Source organism: Thermobia domestica, chromosome 6 (assembly GCF_964235325.1).
Source record: "Thermobia domestica chromosome 6, izTheDome1.hap1.1, whole genome shotgun sequence".
Classification (NCBI taxonomy): Eukaryota; Metazoa; Arthropoda; class Insecta; order Zygentoma; family Lepismatidae; genus Thermobia; species Thermobia domestica.
In genome coordinates this window covers 242,440,012-242,463,382 of record NC_137459.1, presented here as the reverse complement: position 1 = coordinate 242,463,382, position 23,371 = coordinate 242,440,012, and the positions used below count along the sequence as shown (strand labels likewise).

General features: G+C 37.3%; 1 protein-coding gene across 2 annotated transcripts in view; it reads left to right on the top strand.

Annotated features, from left to right (window-relative positions):
• The window catches only part of LOC145688446 (protein arginine N-methyltransferase 6-like), a 111,093-nt gene that overhangs the window by 20,944 nt on the left and 66,778 nt on the right, over nucleotides 1-23,371 (top strand). For both annotated transcript variants that reach the window (XR_014131909.1, XM_081762681.1), the window contains exons 2-3: nucleotides 8,113-8,243; nucleotides 17,042-17,127. Coding sequence is in view for 1 of the 2 variants with exons in the window: in XM_081762681.1 (XP_081618807.1) it covers nucleotides 8,113-8,243; nucleotides 17,042-17,127 (217 nt within the window). In the remaining variant the exon portion in view is untranslated. The remainder of the gene's footprint in view (nucleotides 1-8,112; nucleotides 8,244-17,041; nucleotides 17,128-23,371) is intronic.

Genomic DNA, 23,371 nt, shown 5'->3' with positions numbered 1-23,371 from the left:
ATGTAATTATTAACTTTCTTTAAAAAAAATACAAAAATTAAATCAATATGTTTTAATTAACATTAAGAAAATTAACAGTTCGTCTGATTCCTTTATTTCCTAGCTTTCTTATATAATACAAAAATTAGATTAGAAGTACAAGAATCGTGAACAAGCGAAAAATCAATCCATGACGAGGTTAGGCAACAAATGCCACAAACGCATTAAACTATTTAATTTAGATGAATAAATAAGATAGAGATAGAAAATATACAGATAAATGAGGTGAGATAAAGATAGAAGTGTAGGAAATGTATATATCTTGATTGGCGCTTAGTTTTCAGTGCCTAGCTTACTTTATATGTCGTAAATTGTAATTTTTACTATGTACCTCGCGCCCAAACGTCTGGCGCCTAAACGGCTTTGCGCCCAAACGTCCGGCGCCCAAAAGGCAGCGCCAAAACGTCTGCGCCCAAATGGCGGCGCCCAAACGTCCTGTCCCGAAATCATACGCCTCTCCTCTCAATGCACTCCTAAGGTAATGGAACTTTTGCAACACTGACACGTTATCGTTATTATGAATCATAACTTTAAAATTGTCTGAAAATGAAAGCCAATTTTCGTATCGTCCTTCAAATGATGGCAATTCAACACGAGGCAATTTTAATTGATCATTTGACACCTGATTCTCATTTTTCGAGGAATTGTTTGAATGAGATTCCTGGCTACGCTGAATAATAAAATCCTCTAGTTGCGCTAATACATCATAGTAACTGGTTTCAAACTCCTCTCTATATGCATCGTTCTCTACTTGTTCGTAATTTATTTCTAACTGTGATTGCACTTCATCGAACTTCTTATACAACTCAATCATTGCAGTCTTACGTACTTTCACCTGACTAATTGTAGTTGTTGAATTAATATTACTTACGTAGTTTTGAATTCTTGTCAGCTGACTTTTGCACACACCACGTTGTTTCCCTAACTTGCTTCTGTCTGAATCCTCCATCTTGAAAAATATTGTAAGTCCACACTAACTAATAAACACAAGTCCACACTGATGAACGTGTTCTTACTTATGTCTATTCACATAATTTCCAGAAGAATTAATAAACGTCACTGCACACACGAACAAAACTAAACAAAGAGCAATGTAACAATTGTTCACATACACATTCACAGTTTATATCAAACGCTAGTTCACTGTGATCCGGTTGGAGCTGACCAATGTTTCTGTCTTTTGATGAATAAATGTTCACAAAACATGTTGTGATAAATGAATAAATGTTTATTTGCACTATCTACACAACAACCGAAACAGTTACAACTTACTGTTATATTGTCCTTTTACGAATTCCGGAGGACCGTCTTGTATGGATCTCTTGGTGCTCAACTTGCTGACACTCACACTCACATACTGTTTTTTTTTAAAAAAAAACAAAAGAGAAACGTTATGCAAATATAATGGCAATGATACAAACTCACTATAAAAGTCTCTACAATGGTATTTATCTATTCACTTTGACGATAGAACTTAGGGGAGGAGGTAGGAGGGGGAGATATATAAAAATAAATAAAACTTAATAACTCTTGAACCACCGGACCGATCTCGATCAAATTTTCAACCTATGTGAAGTTCGAACATGAGATAATTTTTATCATATCATTTTGACGATGTAACTTAAAGGAGGGGAAAGACATTTACAAATGATCGAAATTGACCGATATTAGTGCCCGAATCTATAGTTTTTGAGGTCGCTGAGATGAACAGTGACACTTCTGATGCCATTTAAGTCCAAATTCAGCCCCGCAAAAATTGTGGGAGGGGAGGGGGATATACTTTTCGGGGTCGCTGAGATGAACAATGACACTTCCGATGCCGTGGCCCGCAACACGGGGAGGAGAGGGGATATATAAAAATAATCGAAAATGACCAATATCAATGAGCGCGTTACTAATAGTAAAAAGTGACAGACTAACTAAACATATTACTATTTTTTCTTAATTTAACCCAGCGAAGCGGATAATTGATGCTAGCCTATCACATAAAAATGAAAAGGATCTTGTTTTTGATTGCACCACGGGGAAACGGCTAAATCGTTTGAAAAGAATTTTTGGCTATAGTTGCCATGTACCTCCAACTGAATTTTTATTAATATGTTACTTTAATTAAAATTTGTATTCTTCTAAGGAGAGGTGGGGAGTGGGTTGGAGAGTCAAATATTTTTCATGAACGTAATTCGCCCCTTGTTATGTGAAAAATTGAATATTTCACGATCCTGTCAAGTTAGGAAGATGAAACTTAGTATATACATTCTTCATTAAAAGTATGTGTGTGGAACCGTGTCCCAGCGTTTGAGAATTCCAGTTTTAAAAACGGGATTTTTTATAATTTCTTTCTTTACATTGAAACCGACGTTGCCTGCTGTTTGTAATCGCATCATGGAGAAACCGTTGAGCAGCTTGAAATGAAATTTTGAACGTAGTACCTACCCTGAGCTGAATTTTTATGATATTACTTTAGTTTAAAGGCGCATCTTAAGGGAGCAAGTAGAGGTGATTACAAATTTATGAAAAAAAAAAAGTATACAACGATCCCGTCAAGTTAGGAAGATGGAACTCGGTATAAGTGCTCCTTAAAACTAAGTGGACACATGTTCCATCGTTTTTGAAATTATTGTTTTAAGGGGAAGGAAGGATTTTGTAGAATTTCTTCCTTACATTGAAAGCGAAGTGCCTGTTGGTTGTGATCACATCATGGAGAAACGGTTATTATTATTATTATTATTATTATTATTATTATTATTATTATTATTATTATTATTATTATGTTACTTTAATTAAAGTGCGCATCCTCAGCAAGAAATGACTTCATAATTTATGCCAAAAACTAGAATATCTTGTGGATTTCTTATTATTACACTTTCACTGATATGCTTATCCTAAGGGGAAGAAGAGGCTCTTTCCTTGAACCTAATTCTCCCCGTGCAAAGAACGGGCGTTTCAGCTGTCTGGAATGAAAAGTAATGCAACTACATTCCCTTTGTTTCTGTAGTTCATACTCGCGTATTAGTACAAACTAATAATAAAATATCTTTCTCCATGTGCCAGTTAATTAAAAATCGAAAACTCTTCACTTAAGGAAGGAAGGTACTAAAGATCTTAGGAAGTTAGTTCTATGTTCTCAACATTAACGACAATGAAATCGTAAAACTCCCGAATTCGTGGGTATCTGGTGGAGTATGTTACACATAGTACAATTATCGTATGTTACAAAGGCCCTTTAATCGTAAAATCCACTGTAGGAAAGCAAATTAGCAATTGGAAATGAGAATTTAAAAACCGAAATCCATTTCTAAGATTTCAGTTCTTTCAGAAAAGAAAAATCCATTTTATAATAACAGTTTTTTACCTCTGGCTCCTGAACTTGACGTATTACTTTAGTATTTCAGAACTAAAACAGTAAAAGGTATCGAGAAGCGGTTTTCGGAATCGACTTAAGCGCAAGTATGCATTTCATCACTTCCGCTAATCCTATATTCAAACCGGAAATGATAGAAATCAACCGTTTCAATTTCAGCTTTGATTCATACAAAACGAAAACGGTAATAAATGGCGACAAGTTGTATTTTTGGAATCAATTCACCGTCTCAAGAAAAGATCCCCACCCGCAACACGCTACTGAAACCGTAATTGTGGTTTCGGTTTAAGTATTGAACTCTATAGAGCCAGAACTGTAAAATATACCGAGAAGTGGTTTTTAGAAGCTATTCAGCGTCCGAAAAATAAATTCCATCTCGTCCGTTACCGATATCGCCCTGTTCAACCCGAAAGTGGTAGACATCATACCTTTCTAGTTTCAACCTTTATCACCATAGAACAAAAATGGCAACAGATATAACAAAGTGTTTTTCGCATTCGATTCAGCATCTTAAGTAAAGATTCCGCCTTCTTCTGTATCCCTCTGCAAAGAATGGAAGTTTTTGAAGTTTATTACTACTTCAGTTTAAATATTGATCTCTATAGAGCAAAAATGATTAGAAAAATCGAGAATAGGTCATTCGGAATAAATTTAGCGTCCAAGAAAATCTCATTTCGACAGTTGTCACTGTGTCAACAGAGTGTGATGGAATATAACGGTTTTCGGTTTCAGTACTAATGATAAGAGTGCCAAACAGTAATAGGTAGAGAGAAGCGGTTTTCTAATATGAAGTTAGTACCGTAATAGGTTTTCCCTCCTTGACTTTATTCCTCTATTGCAACCGCAAGTGGTAGTAGTATACCACTAATTCCGGTTTTAATATTGATCTCCATAGAGTAAAAGCGGTAAAATATAGTGAGTACAGAGGTTGTTCAGTCTACATTTGGCCAATTTCGACTTACCTAAACATTTAGAAGAATCCATGGCGCCAGGTCCGTAAGTGCTCGATGTGTTCCCTTGGTTCCTAGCAATAGCCCGACAGCGTAATTTCCATTGTAATAGGCTTCTCTGAAGAACTGGGAGGGGAATCTTGTCCCATTCCCTTTGCACAGCATTCCAAAGTCCTTCCACAGTTGTCACACGCCGTTTTCCCAAAGCCCGCTTCAGCAATCCAAATCCACAATAGTCCATAGGACTTGCATGTGGAGATTTAACAGGTACCTCATTGAAAGGTATCACCTGTATACCACTTGCCTGCTCCATCTCCCTGTAGAATGCGAGGGACGATCGTGAGGTATGTGATGAGGCCTTTTCCATGTGAATGCGCACCAGATTGGCGTTATTTCCGTACATTGTTGGAATCTCATGCTCGTAGATCGCCCTTACGATCTGCTCCTGGATTTATTTTGCAGTTCTTCGCTACCCTACGAATCTTCAGTTTACCTCGGTGACAGTAGCCAGTAACGACCATGAACCCTTTTGGGAAGGATTCTTTACAGACAAAGATCCTCCTTCTGAAGTTCTTGGAGCCTTTCTCTCGGTACATGATGGCTCTCGGTTTGCCGCACTCGGAAAGGTAAATCCATGGTTCATCGAGCGTTACGACGTACATCCACCATTGTTTTGCCAGATGCCGTTCGTACAGCTTCCGGGTGTTACACTTTCGTTCCTTTTGGTGGGCATCCGTGAGAAGATGGCCGCGAGCTTTCATGACTTTTTCCAGCTTGAGTTGATGGTGTAACGTCCGGCTTACAGTCCCCAAAGACACGTCAAGACGATTAGCCATACACCTTTGTGTTGGCGGATTTTCTTGCATTGCCATTTTGCGAAGTTTCCTCTGCATGGTGGAGGTAGCCTTGGTACATTCCCGCTTCCTAGGCAACTTCGTTGGTGATCCAAATAGTGGAGCTTCGTTGCCCTTGTACTTTTTAATAACATTTTTTTTTATTCAACTTAAACTGATGTTGCAACCATTCTTCTTGCACTGTTTTCTAATGACAGAAACATTAAAGTGGGCGTCATATAGAGCCGCAACATAGCCTTCTCAAAACCGGCTTAGTTTGGGCGGCATTTTGGTCACAGAGCGGAAACCCACACATTTGGAAACAAATTTAACACAACACTCACAACAATGGTTCTGCTTTGTGCGTTATTGTCGTCCGCGAGGAAAAACAACTCCGTTGCCAAGAAGCCACTGCACAACACTGCAGGATGCCACGAGCCAGGTCGGGTGAGTCCATTCTGCCCGGAAGAGGGAAGGAACGAAATGGGCCAAACGTAGGCTGAACAACCTCTGTAGTGGCTCTCTGACGTCGATTGAGCGTTTCAACATTCAAATTTATCTTCACCTTCAGCCCACTATTAAAACCGAAGATAGTAAAAGTCAGTTATTTCCGATTTTAACACTGATGGAGATAGTGAGAAACGACAATAGATAGCGAGAATAAGGGTTTTGTTATGAATTCAGAACCGCAAGAATAGTTTCCATCTCTGACTTAATTCCTCTATTGCAAACGGAAAAATGGGAATCTATTGTTATTTCAGGTTTTAATATTTTTTCAGTAGAGCGAAAACGGTAATAGGAAGCGACAAATGATTTTTTTTATATGGATTCAGTATCTGAAGAACAGATTTCATCTCAGCTTTATTCATCTACTAAAACCCAAAGTAGTAAGAAATAGTAGAATTTTGCGTTTCAATGTTGATTTTTCTATTTTAATAATTGTAAGAGACAGCAAAGATATGTTTTTAATACGGATTCAGCGTCAGATGAACAAGTTCTATATGTCACAGTATCCCCCCGGAAGTTATAGATCTGTTTTAATATTAAATTCATATAGTTTGGAATTCTACCATAGTTTCAGCTCTGTCAATGAAACTCACTTGTTTTTGTTTTTGGTGTAAACAATTTAGAAGTATAGTAACATTTCCGAACTTTTTAAATATTATTATAAAGTTTAAGATTTTTGTTTCAAGTGTTTAAGAGGTGACAATTTTTTTTGCTTGTGATTTATATATGTATAGGGTGATTCTTTATAGGGTTTACAAAAATCCTTTATTGGAACCACATACAGACTTATTTTATGTCATTATACTGCAACACACTTCAAGTTTTTTTTTTTTTTTTTTTTTTTTGTGTGTGTGTGTGTGTGTGTGTGTGACAAATCCATTATGGCTCAATGTTTGCACCTGTGGTCATCCTGGACACATCCTAACGAAAGTCGATTTCCTGCCAAACAGTAGCCAGCATTTCGGGGTATAAGGTCTGCGATGGCTGTTGTGATGCGATGTTTCTGTTCATTAACATTATCAGGTAGGGGAGGGGTGTACACCTTATCTTTCACAAACCCCCACAGAATGAAGTCAAATGGCGTGTAATCTGGAGACTGTGGCGGCCAGGCTATTGGTCCACCACGATCTGTCCAGTTATCTGGGAAACGCTGATCAAGAAATTCCCTTACGTCTATCAAGTAGTGCGGCGGGGAGCCATATTTTTGCTACCATAAGCGGCCATCGTGGTCATCTTCTTTTAACTGTGGAACAAGGAAGTTCTGTAGCGTAACAAGATAGGCGATGCCGGTGATGTGCTCTCAACAAAGAAGAATGGTCCATACACCTTTGCTCTGAAAACAGCGCAAAACACGTTCACTTTGGGGCTGTCACCAACCAGCTACACGTGCGCATGTGGATTTTCCGTGCCCCAAATACAACAATTGTGTGTGTTGACTCGGCCGGAAAGGTGAAAAGTTGATTCGTCACTGAATACCATATTGTTGAAGAATGACTCATCACCACTAATGCGATCTAACATGGTAACACAAAATTCGTATGTCGGGTATGTTTATCCGCTTCACTCAGTGCTTGAACCAAGGACGTCTGTATGGCTTCATGGATAAAGGTCTACACAACACACGCCAAACAGTGGTCTGAGGATTCTTGTGATGCACGTCGTGTAGATTTTCGAGGACTGCGGACAAAACTCTCCCTAACTGCTTCCACAACATCGTCAGTCACAGGTAAGCGCCCTGGAGCCTCTGTGTGTCGCACAGAACAACCTGTTTCACCAAATGTCTGGTGCTATTTGTACACTGTTGGTCTGCTGGGTGATTCCTTGCCGTGGTATATGCTGTACACTCGTTGCTAACTTCGTTTCTTCAAACCGAAACACGCACTTAGCTCTTTCCGCACCAGTGAAAGTCTCCATTTTCAGTGACTGACAGGTGGCGGCGCATGTGGTCAACTCCGCAACTACCCAGTACATGAGAAATACGTGAAGTGTTTTGCAGTATAATGACATATAAAGCAAGTCTGTATGTGGTTGCCTTTAACAATCGAACTGTTTCAACAATGAAGAAAATTCTGAATAAAAAATCGGCACGGATTGTTCCCTTTAATAGGTTATGAAGTTCCCTCTCTAAAAATTTGAAGTATCTAGGTTGAAATTTATAAAAGAAATTGTAAATTTTCGTGAAAGGTAAAAAATACATGGGAGAGAGATGAAGACTGTAGTGACATCTATCGGCAAAACTTGTCTCTTTACATTAACCTTAACCAAGACTATGATAAACTAAATGGAAAGTCACCTTGAATCCTTCCCAAATTTCCATTTAATTTCTGGAGTTTTACTATTAGTATGAATTCAGTTTGATCGGTTCGAAATACTGCAGACTAGTATGATATTTCAGATGATTAATAAATTATTTTTTTTCCAGAGGATACGAATCGTTAGAGGTTCATCGTATGATGCTTGAGGACAGTCATCGTACTACGTCGTACAGGAATGCGATTTTAGATTCTGGATTGTTTTGTGATAAAGTAGTTGCTGATATTGGGTGCGGAACAGGTAAACAGTTTGCCATTTCATGTGTGAGTTAGTGGTATATATTAAAATGAGTATGATATAAAATATATTCTTGAAGTTATTGTAATAGAATGTAATACAAATAATCTTTAAATTTAGCAAAATAATCATCTCGTGCTAAAATTTGAGTTAAGAACTGAAAGGCATAGTACAGATCAATTCAGGCAGAGGAAGAAAAAACTCTTATCTTAATAGTTTCAGATGTAAAGTAATAAACTTTTTCTTTGTTTTATTTTGTCTATTAAAAATTTCTGGCCCAAGACACGGGCCACCAAGGATGACACCATTTCTCACGTGAGAATTTCAGCAAAATATCAAAATGCTGTATATCTAGAACGGTTCGAAATATTTTGTTCCTTTCTTAAAGATAATAATTTACTGATTAAAATGATATCCTCAGTTTGGAAATATGAATACAAGTTATCGTGCTGTACCCTTCTGATATTATTATTATTATTATTATTATTATTATTATTATTATTATTATTTTCAAAAATGCTAATCCCAAAAATTTTTATTCTGGGACTGTTGATCATACATACTCAGTACTACATACTCTGAAAATGAGAACTTCTACTCTACTTCTAATTAACAGAATTTGTAAACATTTGAAAGTGTTGCCATACATTAAACCACTTTCCGTTTCCTACTTCTCACATATTGGTCTCGTGAACTCAAAATATAGTCGTATTTGACATAGCATTTTAATTCTGCATAAAGATAAGTAAGAGATACAGATTTCAAATGGATTACAGCTTCCAAAATATATGTGAAAGTTCCAGAATATTTTACAGGTTCCAGAGCATATCACTTCCATGTACTCTGCTTAGAACTGAAATTAGCAATTCATTGAACTAAAACTGTGTTTATCTGCATTACTATCTTCTGTAATATTGAGTGATGCCTTGGTATTTAACCGATAGGAACTGGGGCACCCATAGACTTTAAAACATCGCGAATTGGAAGTGAGCATCAATGCTTGTGTTCGTGTCTTGCAGATGGAAGTCTGTATTCAGCAACCGGTCTGTGTGGTAGCATCGAGTTCACAATGACTTAACTCACAATTAATGTCTATAACGTCTGCAAGCCACCAGTCACAGTCATACAGAAAGGCAACAAACATTCCTGTTTGTAGGTTTTGAAGTTGAAGATTTTCGTGCCATTTTTGAGATATTAATTGGACAAATCAAATTTATTTTTTCTTGCTCTTTACAATTCTTGCAGTATAAGTTCGCGCATTACTGTAATTCCAGACATATGACTTCTGAATTCCTTTGACAGGAGTAGTTTAGTTGAACTATTCTTCTATTTTCTGCTGGCAGAATTCTTCAGCTTCCTCTTTGGGCAACAGGATGATGTCTGTTTATGTGTATGACTTTACCACTCTTGTAAAATCCTCGGCGTTCTGAATTGCAGCAGTACTCGGGCTGGAAAGATTGTTTTTAGCTTGGTGCTTCAGCAGATCCCTACACCATCGTAAGACTCCTTCCCACGACCAGCAGCACTGTAAATCCACACTATTGGCACAAGCGACTTCATCAGTTCGAACAGTTGGTAACGACTTTCGAACCAGGGGCAAGATCAGAAATCTTTTCTGCCTGTGATTGCAGCTGTTGAAGTAATTTGCGTATTGCCAACAATGCATGTACTGAATCATATCTTTTCTCATCACTTACCAGTAAACATTTGTAATCTTGTTTTCAAAATATGTGGCTCCTGTAAAAATTGAAACTTAGTCATTACTCCTGTCATACCTTTATACATCTTGTGGCAGAATCATAGAGCAGTTCTTAGGAAAATCACAGTAAAATACTAAACATATTTGTTCAGCCCCTACACATCCGTTTACTTCTGCAATATCTCGTTTAAATTTCTTCAGATGTTAGTATGTTACTGCTCCTATTGTCCATTTCCCAAATTTGTCAATGAAGGTATCAATGGCAACAGTTTTCTTAAATGAATTTACTTCCTCCCATATTGCATATGTAACCTCGAAAGAGTCAGGGCCGCGGTGGCTTAGTGGTAGAGCGTTCACCTCTGGTGCAAGGGATCCCTGGTTCGATTCCAGCTCGCGCCAAGTTAACTTTGTGGTGGACAAGCATCGTGTGCGTGGGTTTTCTCGGTGTTCTCCCGTTTCCTCTCACTTTTTTCATTCTACCATTTCACTCATTTCTCATAATCACTGTCTCCTTTAGCCTAGCCTGCATGCATAACCGTGGGACGTAAAACCTAAAGATTTCATTTTCATTTCATTTCGAAAGTCACCTGTTATTTTTGAGTTCAAGTGTCCGAAACGCAAGTTCTCTCTTTCTATGGCACTCACAACATTGCTGATACAAACAGATCTCTCGTTGTACATTACAGACTGCTAACGATTTCTTACGTCTAACCAAGGTGTCAGTGTCATGTCTTCAGTTCTTCAAAGTTACCACACAGAGTTCAAAATTGGTACAATAGACACATAAACAGACATCTGCAAGAGTGTGGAACCACCCACTTAGTTCGTAGTGCATAAATATTTGGTCTTCCAATGTGAAATACTGACTGTTGTTTCTTACATATGGCGAAAGTTTCTTTAATACTGCGCGTCATATGTCTTTTCAGTTTCACCACTTTTTCTTCGGCAAATGTAGTAGTAATAGTGTCTTTTGTTGGCGCTCTGGCAAGAGTGTCACTTTTATCTTCTAGATAAAATGAGTGTACAATTTGAATATGTGCTTCATTGACCGGATAGCCATAATAGGGACGTGGTCTTATAAACATTCCTTTTGCAGACCTCCAATTTCTTGTTTTGTACACCATGCGTTTTGCTGCAAATATAATGTGGAGCAAAATATGTACTTTTGAAAGGGACACTGAGATGATTGTTAGAACTTGTACTTTTTATTGTAGGATTCACAAGATTCAACAGCTAGATTGATGTTTCATATGAATTCCCAGCGAATTGCACATGCTTCTTTTGGTTCATTTTCTTCTGAAGACCGAAATTCTAATTTTGAGAGTCTGGTCAGTTTTGATTTGGTGTACTCACCCACAGCTGCAGTAATTCCGCTGTGTTTTTTTGATGCATACAGCTTATGACTTGACTTCACTGACCATTTGATTAACAGGGCTAACACAAACTTCTATAGCTGATTAGGGAATGTAATTCTTCTGCTAGTACAAAATCTTCATCATCTACACCATGGGGACTTCTCATTCAATTAGTGTCATGGTTGATAGTGTCATGGTTGTCACAGCTTTTAGAACACAGAAAATAATTACTGAAACATCTTGACTTTGAAAATGTCGTGTGACAGGGGCCATAATAGAATTAAGTGTGCTGATTATTTGGATATCCATAAAAGAGTGATATTTAAGGCGAACAGACTTCATGTTGGAGAGTTCTCATTTCAAGACTGCTTCAAACTCAGTCCTTTCCATGAAAGACCCTACAGCTCAATCAATCAGCAGTATCGTCACAAAAGCTTGCAGGTACTGTTGGACCACAAATTTGATGAACTACTCTTTGTTTGCCTCTTGACAACTGACCTGTGAATTCATGTGTCCTCTCTTTTATATGCTAGGCCAGACACAGAATTATCTGGATAGTTCCAGAATGTTCTGGACGGTTCTGTTACATTCTGGAATTATCTGGATAATTCCATATTGTTTCAGAAGACCTCTTAAGACTCAGAAGGTTCTGTGTAAAGAAAATCCAGAAAAACATTTCACCAGTTCCAACTGTGTCTAATTTATCGTTTGTTTTCTTTCTTCTTTTTTTTCATCACATTCAACACTTGGTCCGAGAGTGACTTTTTTATTTTTTTATAACTAAATCATTTTGAAAGATCTCAGAACCAAAGTGGTGTTCTCCTTTTTAGAATATGTAGTACACTTAGAGAACTGTTCAATTGTCAGAATTTTTGGAATGCGTGTTTCTAAGACAAAAAATTAAGAAAGCACTGCAGTCAAGAAATAAGCCGCGGAAGCTAAAAAGTGAGTATTGCTTAAGTTCTCTTTTTCAGAGAATGTAGTATTGTATGGTACTAATCAACAGTAAAAAAAATAATCAAAATACTAGAGATTGGCATTTTCGTATCAAAAAAAAAAAAAAAAAAAAAAAGACAGACAGACAGAAGGCTACAGCACGAGAAGGTTGACATATATTTCCAAACGGAGGATGTTATTTGAATTGATATTATCTTTAAAATAAAGCGTAAACCAACAAAAGTCTTGAATCATTCCAGAAATATTTCATTTTAATATTTTGCCGAAAATCACATGTAAGACATGGCCCGAAGCGCCATTTTTGGCGGCGTGTATCTCGGGCCAGGAATGTTTTTGGACAAAACAAAACAAATATACAAATTGTCCATTTATTTTAATAACGTGTACAACTCTCTACCGTGATTGCATTAGTGTAGTTGTGTATATTTCTGACCTTCTAAAGTGACACATAAAATGTTCACAAGTTTACAAAATCAGTACAACGTATTTCTATTAGAGGTTCGTGTTTGAGTCTGTAGACTCGTCGTCTTTGTAATCAAAGGTTCGTATACGTTGGAATCTTTGTTGTACATCGGAAGTATCAATACTGCAAATGATAAAAAGTTCCTGAATTAACTCAGCGGGAATCGAACCCAGGACCCCCTACTTCTGAAACCGATGCTTAAGCCACTAGTGAAGATATCATTGTTAAGCAAGAGGTAAAAAAAAAAAAAAAAAACTCAATGTGAAGTGTATTTAGCAAATTGCACACTTTTATGATACCAATATGGTAATAATGATGAAACCATCTGATTTCGGTCATGATAAACTACTAAAGCGTTATGTAGAAACAATAATTCAGAGAATTCAAATTTAAATTGAAAAACAAAAAGACATACAAACACGCGAGGATATGAAGGAGAAAATGGGCTTCAGAGGGATTCGAACCCTTAACTGGGACTCCTCTTGACTGGAATCTGCTGCCTCAGACCACTGGACTATTTGTCCATTGTAAACAACGGAACATAAATAAATATATGTCGTAACGTGTCGATGTAACGCAAACGTGCCGGAGAAAAGCAATATTAAATATAAAAATTAGTGAGTTCTTGAAAGAGCTCGGAAGGTGCATGTCAAGAAAGGCCTTTGTTCAGGCATTAATATCGAGTGTAATCGCCGTTATCTTCGATGCAAATCTTAATCGTCTAGGTAATGAGTTAACCAAGCTAGCGACATATTGATGTCCATGTGCTATTTCTTCCTGCGCATCAAAAACTAGCTCCCATATTTTGTCAGCTGTCCTTGGTGGGGTATCAGGCCAATTTTGTATAGTTCTTGTAACTTCCGCCCATAGATTCTTCATTGAGTCCAAGTCAGATCCTCTTGGAACCCAATCGATTAAGTCAATATTGGGTTCCTCTTGAAACTAGGCTTGAAGTAGATGGAAATCATATATTGAGCTATGATCTTGTTGAACTTCTACTATCCGTCTTCAAATGAATTTCTCGCAGCGGGGATCTGGCTATTCAATCGGCCTTCTAAACGATGTAACTCACCAACTGCAGCCGTACCCAGCAGTGAATAGTAACGTGCCCCATCCGACATGTTTTGTGCATGTAATGTAGATCTGACGTTTTCTTATGGGTCTATAAACAAGTCGAGGACCATCATTTGCCAACGAAAATATCTTTTCGTCTGTGAAGTTCCATGATCCCAGTGACGATCAATATTTGCCTCAGCAAATGCTACTCGATTCACTTTCTTCACTACACACGCTATAGGAAAGTGAACTACCAACAACATGTGTACAAAATGACGCCAGCCGCACCAACCGTAATTCGTACTATCTGGGAATTAGCACACAATTGATAAATACATATGGCACATCCTTAGTATGTGTCAAAAATATGACTGATCAAAAACAAACGTTATTTTTCCGTATCAATTATGAAATTGTTCATAATCATCTACTGCTGCTAGAATAATAATAATGATTTAAGCAATTCACCATTTCCAATATGTTCCATATATCCGTTCAACCACAATTTGCAAATTGGAACAAATCTTTACTATATTCGTATGTATACTTTCGTAAAATGTCAATATAACGTATAAATAATCCTAATTCTTTTACACAAAGAAAGAACGTTACTATGTATGGTGATGAAGAAAACAAATCTTACGCATTTTATTGTGAACATGACTATAACCTTACTATCATAATCAGTGTTCTGCCACATCTACAGATCCTTACAGCAAACTTATCTTTCCCCATTCATTTACATTCTCAGCCTCAGTTTTTGTTAAGGCATCAGAATTTTTTATCTTCATATCGGCTAGGAGCTGACACCTTCTACTTCCCCTCTTTCTCCTTCCAGAAACTAATCCTTCCGAAGTATGTTATAAGGCAATTCACACTTAGACAGTGTCGTAACCAATTTCTTTTCACTTTTGTTATCAACTTCAGTATTCTTCTTTCTTCATTCACTCTTCTCAGAAGTTCATTATTTTTATTTTCTCTTTCCAGCTGATTTTTCTATCCTTCTCCATATCTACATCTCGAACTACTCGCTACTAATTATATTTGTAGCAAAAACATATATGTATGTACATAATGTGTGTATGACTGTGCAGCTCTTCATTATTACCTGGATGGAAATCTCAGAGCCCGTTCTTGTATCCACTTTTTCCAGAGTTGGCAATTATTAAATATGGAGTTATAACTGTTGGTGTGAATATTTACCTTTTATTCCATTAATGATGATAATTTCATTTACAACAGCAACAGGACGCGTTTGGTATGGGACGTGTTTCCCCTATTAGTTCTCAGCCGGTCCCGAAACAAGCTATTTCAAAACGGGACTGCCTGGCTTGTATATCATACAATATTTTCAACTTACGAGAAAGTGAATTCCATTGTTCTGTTTGTTAACACACAACCATCCCAGACAAGTAACATTTCGATTCTATAAGGTTGCTTACTAAAATACTTTAATAATATATACGCCTCACTTAATTTCTTTCTTCTTCAGTTTCCTCTACCTCTCTTTAAGAAAGAGTGAGTAAAAGTGGAGAATCTCAACCCAAAAGACCTGGGATTCTTTTTTTCTGGCAGCCGTTGTTTTCGAAAGGACAGCAGCTGATAATTACTGACTGAATGTCCGATGATCAATTTATCTTCTTAACGATTGTTTCAAACTTTGCATTCACACGTTACGCCACAGCAGAAATCTACTGTTTTTACTTGTGGAATTTCGTATCCTTTTTCATTAGCAAATTATCAAATATTTCAAAAGTTCATATCGGACGATTATTTACGAAAAGGCGAAAAGGATATGGAAATTCTTCATAAAGCCGGGAGCATAACTCTTCGGTTTGCAGAAATGGTGGATGTCTATATTCGTGATAGTAAAGAAAGTGTTACCTTCACTGCAGTGAGTGTACTTTATGTATTTAATAATATGTTTAATTTTTCAGTATTGTATGATTAATTGGTTATCAAATATATTTGCAGTAGAAATGTATTTTATCAGGTGTAGCGTTAGTTTGGCGTATATATTTCTAATTACATTATTTGCATTTATTTCAGTCCCTTCCACGTGTCACTGATTATTCTAGAGATTTTCAATCGAGAATTCTTATAAGTATTTGTTTTGGAACTAAAAGTAAAACAAAACGCAATATAGGCAAAAGAGATATTACACTTTTAATTATTTCAATATGTCTTCATGTTTGAAAAATTAAAAAATCTCACACTGAGTTTCAAACTTTACGGAGACTCAGTGCCTCGCGACGCTTGAGTACCGTCGGTATAAGTACTTCTCGCAGCTGGTGTCTATATAAAGAACGGAGAGAAAATGCAATTCCCTGTGTATAGATCTGGGGGAATTGTGATGGATCTATGCTCACATTTTTGGACTTAGTCTGTGAAACTGATCCCAGGTTTTTTTGAACATAAATGTACTTTCAATAGCTTTTCAACGTAGTAATGGTCATAGGATGTTTAATACTTCTGATTCTAAGCTTTTATGGTATTAGTGTTCTTCCTCGGCTTGTCGGGAATTTAAAAAATAAAAAACAGAAAGACCTATCTCAGTAAGAACAAATATAAATGCAGATCTAATGTTGGATGAATCTTTGGACTTGTGTAAGTTTAAACAAAACTCAATGGGAGTTTTAAGTAAAATGATAATATGACTTTAAGAAACGCGTTAATTGCATACACTGAAAAATGGAACATAACATTACAAATGACAAATGAGCTCACAATTACTTCTACACTATTTCTCTGAAACTATGGACATACTTGTAATAATTCATATACCCATGCAATTTGTACAAGTGTTACGTAGTTTGAAACAGTCCTATGCAGTTAATGTTGTCTTATGTTAGCAATAACTACAAGAATTGGAATAGCTGATTGCACGGAAGTTACTGTCCTTTAAGTTTGCTCTGAGTATTCGTCTCATCGATATTATTCTGTAGTAATTAACTATTTAGCTGGTCCGATGTTGATACCTAGTTGTCTTCTATATTCCTTAACGTTGCATTCATACTCCCATATAGGTGATTCGTTACTAATTATTTCACAGAATACACACAATAACTATCAACGTGTCAACTTATAATATATCGCTTATCACAAGGAGTAAGTATAATTTTGAAAATGTGTTGAAAAACAATTTTTATAGAAATACTTTATTTTTTACATTCTAAGAAATTTAAATAATATATAATTGTTAATTCTACTGTGTTTTCTTGTATCTGAAATCATGGTCTTACTATCATTATTTATGGTCTCAATGTTTCAGGAATTTTGAGTATATTTTCGTGCCAAGCGGGAGCGAGAAAGGTTTACGCGATTGAGGCGAGTGACATCATTGAACAAGCCAGGATGGTAAGTATTTATCTGTTCATTGAGTAAAAATAGTTACTGTAGCGTGAAGGTATTTGTAGTTTGATATTTAATGAGAACATTCAGCTGTACATTGTGCAAATTAAGCGCATGTACTAGCACATACGTTTATTCTGACTAGCGACTTAGCTGTGGTCCTTGTACGAGTTGAGTAATTCTAGAGTTTTAAGTATTTCTTCAACTTCCTGTTCAAAAATTAGAGAAAACAACTAAAAATTTATTAGTGTTTTTGAAGTAAGTAAAGTGTATTGCCCAAATAAATTATTAAAGAAACATGAACAGCTATACGTAATCAGTTAGTAAGACAGTAGATTTCCTCCTTATGTTTTGTTTCTTTTAATGTATCCTTGGTTATGAAAGAAATCGTAGACCCAACGATTTCGATATTTTATGTTCACCTGAAGTGTTATGCAGATAACGGGCACTAAAATGAATGAATCATAGGCATTGAGAAATTGACTTTTTTTCTTGTACTTTATGTTATGAATTTAGAACTTAGTGTTAGGTTGATGCATATGAAATGTCCGCTCGACATTTTATGAGAAACCCCTTAGCAACCCAACACAGAGATACACTCAGATCATGTCCAGCAAACAGACTGGGGTACCCAGACTGGCAGGAAGCAGTGCATTGTTAATCAGGATTCTATGGAGAACACACAATCGCGAGTGACTTTTCTTTAGGAATTCAAACTAGAAAATTCTGCATAGCAAACTACAGAAAACCTGGAACAGCGTATTTGGGCTAGTAATAGTGAATGAATTATAATTCCCTGTTGGTTCGTCAAATTTCGTTCTGGTGACAGGATTACAAAATTAGCCCCGTGGGCAAAGACCAACATCATGTTCGGATGAGCTCATCTGGAACACCGTGAAGCCAGACCCTTAGATAAGTGTTCGTGCCATTGCAGACGAAATAGTTATACACCATACCACTCTCGTCCGACTGCCCCGTGCAGTCGGTAAGGTAAAGGGTTGGACTCATTGGTGCCACAAAACATAGTCAGCAAGAACCGCCACCTGGAGGTGTGATGTTATCTGAGTGTAAAGAATAAAAAGTTTCCTAGTTCTGATTGTCACTTTAGATGAAAAGTGGATCAGCTATGACAATCGTAAGTGCTCAGGACAATTATTGAATCGTGATAAACTTTCAGGACAGTTTCCTAAACCACCTTTCTACTCACAAAAGGTGTTGATGGTGTTGGTATATAGTGGTCTATAGTGGGGTTGATCCATCATAGCGTTCTCTGTCGAGGTGAAACCATCAATGCAGATCGTTGCAGTGCTGAACTCCAAGTGTATCGTAAACTTGTCCGCAAGTAATGGCCAACAGACATTGTGTCCTCATGTTTTACGACAATGCTTTCGCGCAAAGCACGGTGCATACTCTCCATGAGTTGCAATAGGAACCATTCCCTCACCCACCGTATTCCCTGATATATCTCCCACTGACTACCACCTCTTCCATTATCTCGATCAATTAAGATGAGGGAAGACCTTCCATGACGATTGGATATTGCAACGTGCGGTTGTGGACTTCTTCGCATCACAGACTCCAGATTTCCTTCGCCACGAAATCCATTCGTTGACCGAGCGATAGAAAAAGTATGTGGTTGCAGACGACGAGTATTTTGACTAATCAGGCATTATATTTTTGATTTATTGACCTTCGGAAATGACGCACCTGGGGAGACATTTCATTCTTACCAATCTAATATCTTGTCCAAAAACCTCGTCAAATTACCTTCACAAGATTGGGTAAAGGTTTCGTGCAACTTAAGTTATTGTACAGTTAGGAAACCTATACTTACATTTTTTTAAAAATGTATGTATGTATGTACCAATATCCACTTCGGTACCCGCTAATAATTCGTCTTATCAACCCGCTAATAATGTTTGAAAATGTATGCGAATAAGTTGTAATTGTGTACATTTTGTATCAGCGGTGTTTAAACAAGGAATCTTCTCTTTTTGTTTCTGGTAGCTGACACGAATTCCTACAGTTTGAAAGAGAGCCTGATTACAAGGGTTGGGCTCATAACTTGTACATTCTGACTCATTGATTCAGCAGACCAGCCTCTCCGAAGAGGACATTACTATATTGGGAACATAAACTGTTTCTGACAGGATTAACATAGTACGAAATGAACTTACAATCGAAAAGACACATACGTGGAGGCACCTGTACTACTATCTCGCAAGGAATCACTGCGAAAAAGGTCTTCTGAATCACAGTGTTAAGACACGTGACAAAGGATCTTCAGTTGAAATTATTTAAGCCAACATTTGTCACCGGGCTAAGTGATAAAGACATGGACAAAGACGTATGGCATGTGGATGGTTACTTAATCTGTTTCAGACAATTCGCAAAATCTAAAGCCGTTTTTCTGTGATGAATGTGCAATTTACCGGAAGGATGGGGTATGAATATTTCTTTCTGGACCATAGAAAATTCGCACTATTAGGAAGGACAGGAACACAATCTCCCGTATGCGGCGATCTGGATCGCGATATCGAGTAAGCACTTGGTAGGGTTCTGTTAACGAGCACTCATACCTCTTCGTGTCTAGGAAGTTGTTTCCTCAGCTTCGTAGGTTGAATGTTGATCTGAATGATTGTTGTGTGGTAGCAGATCTTCTGGGTATGACAGTGACATGTCTGGCGTTAATCTATTGTTCTGACACCTATCCGAATGGGGTGACAAGACATTTGGACCACTCTGAGTAGATCATATGTACGCTTCTTTACTTTATTTCACATCACATGTTCCTCTTTCATGAGGATGCTGTGCTAAAGCAAGCGGGAAAGTGGGCGAAGCGGAGAGAATAACAGTAGGACCTTCACGGACAAAGCTGTAGGAGTCACCCACAACCATTTAATTCAGTCACAATTAGATAGCAAGGTTTTTCGGAAATACATGTCATTTTCATACCTCAAGCTGTTTGGTTAGTGCGGTGGAAATGTCCGATTTAACGTCTTGTGGGAAACCACTATTTATAACCTTGATTACACTTACGATGTAACAAACTCTATACATGTTTAGAAAAGAGGCTGGAGTACCCAGTCAGTCAAGAGGCAGTGTATTGTTGAACAGGTTCGTGTGAAAGTGCACCATGGACATTGTTTGCCCAAGTGGGCCTACCCCGAAAAAACCCGGTGTGTTTTTTCGGGTTGGACCCACCTGAAAAAACCTACTTTAAAACCCACCTGGGTTTTTGAGCTTTTTGTTAGTATATTATTGGTACAACTAAGATGATCACATTGAAAATGATTTTTGTCAGATTTTGGACTTTACTTGGGCGAATTAGATGCTTTCACATTAAGGTACAGAAGAACATTCAACATAAGACCTTTATAAAGTTCTGAATGAACTGAATGAATAAAAATGAATAAAAAAAAAAAAAAAAACTTGCTTTAGCTTGGATTAATTGTAAAGCAAATTAATGTATGGATTGTGCTTATAGCCTATTTGAAGTAAAATAATGCAGCTTTATATTTTAGAAAATACTTTCTGTGAATAGTGTGCTCCCGACTTGGCGACGCCGTGGGACATTATTCCTCATAAGTTTGACGGGTTTAAGGCCATAGGTGCAGCGACGTAAAATACGCTAGTTGTCTCTTGGAGCAAGAACTCAACTTAGTGCCCCGCTGACCAACCAAACAGGAACACTCCCCCAAATATTTGCCCAATTTTGCGCCCTCCCAATCAGGCGCCCGGGGCACAAGCCTCATTTGTCCCCCCCCCCCCTAGTTACATCACTGCATAGTTGCCGGTACTACCAGTAAATATGTAAATACATTAGTAAAACTATTAATATTATTTCTTACCTTTGATGGTAACACAAGTATTATTCAGTAAAATTTGGTTTTCCAAAAACAACAGTTCAGTTACTTGTTACTACTCTTCAAATAAGCATTCTGTAGAATCAACACCAGCAGTACTGTAAAAATTATTGTGAAGTTTAAGAAGCTTAATGCTCCTAATTCCGACGACAACGTAACGCTTACTGTTTCAAGTGCTGAATTCAAACTTCCGTACTAGTGGAAGTTTCGATGTACAGTAAAGAGAGCTACATTTTCGGGGAAATTCCGTCGTGAAAGAAGTACTCGGGAAATTCCTGTAACTCAACGTACAAAGTATCGGAAGCGAACTTCAGCAATAAAACCATTTAGTTTACGCTGGAAAATATTTATTTCAAATAAGACATTTTGAAACATACATCTTTGTTGTAAATTAATATATTTAGTATTCACTTTGGCGAACGTCACTGACAAGGGAACATCTTGTATTAATAGTAGCATTGCCCAATCAAACAATATGCAATCGATAGAGGAGTGAAGAAAAGTGAGAAATCCAAAGTCTTACGGGCCGACACCCAGAAACACAGGAGAAACAAGGGAAAGAGGGATCTAGAATCATGTGAAGAGAGCAATGCAGAAGATACACAGACACAGAAAGAACTTCAAAATGATTAAAGTAATCAAAATAACATTTACACAACAGTATGGTAAGCAAACATCATAACCACAGACATGCTCAATAACATCATACGTAATGCAGTGTTGCCAACAGCACAAAATGAAGTTTTGTTAAATGGCACGGAACACAAACTATAACATCTAGCAAATCTAATTATGAGTAGAACCGTACCTGTGAAGTCTTGATGTACAATGTTGCCATTGTTTGAGGATAGGCCTATATGAATTCCTATATGAACCTTGGATGTAGAAGAGTACACACAGTACACGGTTCGAACTAGTTAAAATCAAAATATGAAACCACAAACAAGAATGTAATCACTGAAGTACGAAAAGAAAGGACAAAGCACAGTGTCGAAGCAGTTTTGCCCAAGTGGTAAATAAGAATAGTATCAAACACAACAGACAAAACTGACACTGATATTCCAAGATTCATATAGGTCTACCCTCAAACGTTGGCAATACTGTACATCAAGATTTCGCAGATATGGTACTACTAATAATGAGATTTGCTAGATGCAAGGGTGCTGATCCTCCCTCCCCCCCCCTTCCCGAAGCTCATTGGGCCCCCTATTGTATTTATGAATATACAATATTTGGCATAATTTGAATGCAATTTGTCTTAAAATCCTCTTCTGCATCTGAATGCCCCCCCCCCTCCAAATTTACAGAGAAATTGGCGGCCTTGGCTAAATGTTATAATTTGTGTTCCGTGCCATTTAACAAAACTTCATTTTGTGCTCAGTTGGCAACACTGCATTACATATGATGTTATTGAGCATGTCTGTGGTTATAATGTTTGCTTACTATACTGTTGTGTAAATGTCATTTTTATTACTTTTGAAGTTCCTTCTGTGTCAGTGTATCTTTTGCATTGCTCTCTCTCATAATTCTAGATCCTTCTTTCCTCTGTATCTCCTGTTTCTGGGTGTTGGCCCGTAAGACTGTATTTCTCACTTTTTTTTCCACTCCTCTATCGATTGCGCATTGTTTGATTGAGCAATGCTATTATCAATGTAAGGTGTTCTCTTGTGAGGCTCCTAGGACGACTCGATCTACATTTGTTCGTTTATCTGCCTGTACCACACACGCTACAGATTAAAATTTTCGGTTTTTTAAGTTTAAATTTTCAGGCTACAAGCACGAGACACACTAAATTTCCTCTATAAATTGTGGTGACATACCAACGTAAAATTTCAAAATGGCGGCCTTTTTTTTTTTTTTTTTTTCAAAATAGCAGTTATGCACGCTACCAAGCGCAATTTTCGGTCTTTTATTTTGAAATTTTCAGAGTAGAAGCACGAGGCACACTCAATTAGCTGTATAGATTTAGGCAACGATCCAACGTAAAGTTTCAAAATAGTGGGTATCCCACTTAAGAGTGCAATTTTCGGAGTTTTAAGCTGAAATTTCGAGGGTAGAAGTACGAGACATTCTAAGTTTGCTGTATACATTTTCTCGGTGATCCAATGTAAAATTTCAAAATAGCGGTCACTTTTTGAAAAGAGAAGTGAATAAAAAACTGTTGCAAGTTGTGACAATGACGATCTTGAAATATAAATCATATTTTAACACTTTCTCCCCAAAGGCATTGAAATATTTCGAAAAAAAAAAAAAAACAAACGATAAAACCCAATTAAACCCGAAAATACCCAAGAAAACCCATATGGGCCCAGGTGGGTTTGGTTTTTTCAAACCATGACCATGGAGAGCATATCACATGAGCTGCATGAATGAAATCATTATCC